Here is a 4,684-nt window from a genome sequence, read left to right on the forward strand (position 1 = left end):
AGAAGCCTCCACGGCTCTTTCCTTTTCCGGCAAAACCCTAGCCGAATTTCCTTTTTCTCGGCAATCCAAATTTTCCTTTTTCCAGTGAAGCAATCCAACCAAGCCACCAGCAATAGACGATCCGATCAGCTCAGCCCCTAGGCGTTCCCTGTTCGCGTCCGACGTCCTGAACCAACTCGCGTCCATTCGTGTGCAGCTCGAGGTTCATCCGTTCATCTTTTGGTGGTCCAGTTCAACCCTACAAAACAAAGGTATACCGATTAATCTGAGAACATAATGATCAAACCCTAAAACCCCTAATCCATTATTATGGAGATCTGATTGTTCTTGATGAAACCCTAAAAGACTATACCTTAAAACTGATCATCTTATGACCACTAGTTTGAAATCGATTCCTTAGAACATGTTGATTGTTTTATTGATTGTTCTGATCTGAATTGAAGAAACCCTAAAAGTCTGGAATCGAAACCCTAAACCTAAAGTTTGAATCCGGTTTTAATTGCTCTTGTTTGTTTGAATAATTGATGATCTAAGGTTTTAGGATTGATAGATTGATTGAATAATCTAATCTCGAATTTAAATCCGAAAGGCCTTGAAACCTTGATTTCATAATACTAAAACTGGCTGCTTATATTGTTTAAATTGAAACCCTAGACTTTATATATTGTTGCATAATAGAAACCAATTGTTAAGGTTGTTTGCATAACATATAAAGCTGAATGATATTATTAATTGCATTCTCGACCAGCATGATATATAGATTGCATAACTTGTATAGTTTGCATCATGATATTATATGGCCGTGTGGCCTAATCTCTTTGTTACATATAGAATCATAAACTAGGATTGTTCGCACCATGGTCAAGTAGATTTCATATGGTCGATACTATTGATAGATTTATGGTCTCATAAGACTTGATTACGGCCGAGATTCTTGTTTGTCTTACGGTCACATGATCACATTGTGAAACCCTAAAATCTGATTGATAATGTGATTCAGATGTCGAAAATCTCAAATCTCAAATCTAGACTATGCAGCCCTTAATCTCTCTGGAGATAACTACTTGCAATGGGCGCTAGATACAAAGATCAACCTGAGGTCAAAGGGACTCGGTGATACTATCATCGAGGGCAACAATGAGAATGATAAGAATTGATATAGAGCGATAAGTATAATACGCCACCATCTCATTGAAAGTCTAAAAGATCAGTACCTTACCATGGAGAATCCACTAGACCTTTGGACCGCTTTACAGCGGCGATATGATCACCAGAAAATGGTGTTACTACCAAAGGCTAGATATGAGTGGAAGAATCTCAGATTCATGGACTATAAGTCTGTGGATGAATACAATTCAGTATTTTTTAAGATAGTTTTAATGATGAGACTTTGTGGTGAAGAAGTAACCGAGAAAGAGTTACTTGATAAGACCTTCTCCACATTCCATTCCACAAATGTGTTGCTGCAACAGCAGTATAGAGAGAGAGGCTTCGCCACATACACTGATCTGATCTCGTACCTACTTCTGGCCGAGGCTAATAATGAACTCCTGATGAAGAACAGTGTTGGGGTCAAAATCGGTCACGACGGAATCAATGTCTGAAAGTCCGTAAAAATCGGCATGAACGTTTTAACGAAAAATAAATCTTCCGAAAAGATTTATTCTTACGAAGAGCCCTGCGGAAGAAACACGAGACATCGGAGAAAAGCCCGAAAAAGGTCGCACGGTCGCTACGTAGCGACCGAGGTCGAGCCAAGCTCGGTCGCCACGTAGCGACCGAGCACACGTCCCGCTTGGTCGCAACGTAGCGACCGAGCGTCCGTCCCGCCCGGTCGCTACGTAGCGACCAAGGTCGAGCCAAGCTCGGTCACTATGTAGCGAGCGAGCGTTCGTCCCGCTCGGTCGCTACGTAGCGCTCAAGCCAAGCTCGGTCGCTATGTAGCTACCGAGCATCCTTCCCGGTCGGTCGCTACGTAGCGACCGAGCATCCGTCCCGCTCGGTCGCTACGTAGCGAACGAGCGTACGTTCCATAGCGACCAAGCTCTTCCGAAACGTCGATACGACACGAATCCATGCATTCTCGTCTACCCTTCGATGCTGTCTCCCGAAGACCGTAGCGAACCCATTTCATGTTTTCCGCCATTTGAAGTCATCAATCAAACTTTACGATAAAAACCGCGGAAAGTTCATTTTTATCGAAAGAAGTCGTAATAAATGCTTCAAGTCGAAAGGCGGCCCAAAGGGACCTAAGGCATGACTCGAAGCCCACCTTACGATTTCTTAACCAGCAGCCCGTAAACCGTGGGATGGTTTAGGCTTGGTTCACAAGGAAAGATAAATGTCAAGTTTTCGCAGATAGATACGAAATTTTGAAGATAATTACGAAGATCCGGAAAAATGGAATATCTCCAATTTTAGGCTATGACTGCTTAAGGGCAGAAGGGGAAAAACGTAAACCGACCTAGGAGCGAGTATATAAGGAGTCCTATGCGAGAGGCATGAGGGACAACTTTTTAGACTCAGAACTCTCGGCACTCAGAAACTCTGAGGCATTATTCTCGACATCCTCTGTTTCCATGACTGGCACCCGATTACCAGACGAACGTGCACAAGCAGTTCGATCTCTTGGTTCACTCTTGAACTACGTTCGGCTTGATCCTCGAAAGGGGTACGTAGGCAGCCTTTCATAAGGTTCAGTCCGAAATCAACCAAAAACCTTTTTCTGTATTTTCTTCATCTTTTGCTATCGAGCTGCGAGTCAACTAGGTTTGAGCTTTTAGGCCGCTAGAACTAGGTAACTCGCTGACAGCCTTTGCGGCCAAAGCTTTTATGATCTCTTGTAATGATCGCAACGCTCTCACGCGGACTCGAAATAAGATCTCATGTTTTCTCTAAACTCGTTTGTTATCTTTTCATGATTTCTGCATATATTTGGTCACTTGCCATTGGCTCTCGCAGAGATCCGGGACCTCTGGGAAATTAGAGGTTTTCTAGTTTCCTAATTTAAACGTAAATCGACAGTGCGAATTTCGGTTCCCACAAACAGTGAGATGAGACCTCCCGGATCAGCACCATTACCAGAAGCCAACAAGGCTGAACAAGAAAAGAAAGATCCCAAAGAAAGCAACCACGTCTATAATGAAAGAAGATCACACGGAAAAGGACGTGGTGGGTACAAGGGACGTGGTGGTCGTGACAACTACCCGTACGGCCGTGGGCATGGAAACCACAATAATCGTGGTTGTGGTTCCAGCTATGGCCGTGGAAGAGGCACTTTTGGCCGCGGTCGAGGCGGCATATCCAAGCCTTCTTACTCTACCAAATCCGTTTGTCACAGGTGCGGGATGAGTAACCATTGGGCCAAGAATTGTAGAACCCCTAAGCTTTTATGTGAACTCTATCAAGAGAGTCTTATGAACAAGAACCGGAAAGCCCATATGGTTCATGATAACGGGTATGATGCCGATGATGATTTCGACCATGAAAAGGATGACCTTATGGATCATGAGACTTCAGATTGTCTCAAAGACTAATTCGACATCTTGTTTGATTGTTTTATGATTGCTTTGAGTTCTATTTTATAAAAGTTTTATAAAAGTCTCTGAGATTATAAATCTTATTATATATATAATGAAAGATGAGATGAGTATACTTGTGGTGGATAGTGGATCAAGTCACACAGTTCTTAGAGACAAAAGATATTTCATAAATCTCACAATGCAAAGTGCCAATATACATACTATTGCGGGTGTAGCCAGCCTTATTGAAGGCCACGGCCAGGCATACATACTAATGTCTAAGGGCACTCATCTAGAGATCAAAAATGCCTTATATTCCCCCAGCTCTAAAAGGAGCTTATTGAGTTTCAAGGACATAAGGTTAAATGGTTTCCACCTTGAAACATGGGAAGAAGGAAGTAAAGAGTTCCTTAACATTATTTCGATCACCCAAGGCAATAGAAAGATCCTAGAAACTATACCTGCAATGTCTACTGGTCTATACTATGCAAAGATCAGTATGATCGAGGCTAATGCCTGCGAAAATTTCACTCTATGGCATAACCGGCTTGGCCATCCCGGTACTAGTATGATGCGAAAGTTGATAATGAATTCTCAAGGGCACACATTCAAAGGAGTTGTCCCAAATAATCTCACATGTGTAGCATGTACACAAGGGAAACTCATTACTAGGCCATCACCAGCCAAAGTTAATAAGAAAATCATAAATTTTCTGGAAAGGATTCAGGGAGATATATGTGGACCAATACACCCACCTTGTGGGACATTTAGATATTTCATGGTCCTAATTGATGCATCGACCAGATGGTCGCACGTTTGCCTACTATCCACACGAAATTTAGCATTTGCAAGGCTGCTTACTCAGATCATAAGACTGAGAGCACATTTTCCAGATTTTCCTTTAAAGACTATACGTCTAGACAATGCTGGTGAGTTCATGTCCCAGGCGTTTAATGAGTACTGTATGTCCATGGGGGTAAGTGTGGAACACTCCGTGGCACATGTACATACACAGAACGGCTTGGCCGAGTCTTTTATTAAACGCATACAGCTGATTGCCCGACCATTACTCATGAGGTCTAAACTCCCGGTATCAGCATGGGGACATGCAGTATTACATGCAGCAGAACTGATTTGCATCAGGCCATCTAGTGAGCATAGAT

At 42.8% G+C, this 4,684-nt stretch overlaps 1 protein-coding gene across 1 annotated transcript; it reads left to right on the forward strand.

Moving 5' to 3' along the window:
• Positions 1–3,053: 3,053 nt before the first annotated feature.
• Positions 3,054–3,536, forward strand: LOC106448129. The gene has a single exon (XM_013890054.1). It carries the CDS (start codon positions 3,054–3,056, stop codon positions 3,534–3,536), a length of 483 nt encoding a protein of 160 aa, XP_013745508.1.
• The last annotated feature ends 1,148 nt before the right edge of the window (positions 3,537–4,684 follow it).

This window comes from Brassica napus, chromosome C1, assembly GCF_020379485.1.
Source record: "Brassica napus cultivar Da-Ae chromosome C1, Da-Ae, whole genome shotgun sequence".
In the NCBI taxonomy this organism is placed as follows: Eukaryota; Viridiplantae; Streptophyta; class Magnoliopsida; order Brassicales; family Brassicaceae; genus Brassica; species Brassica napus.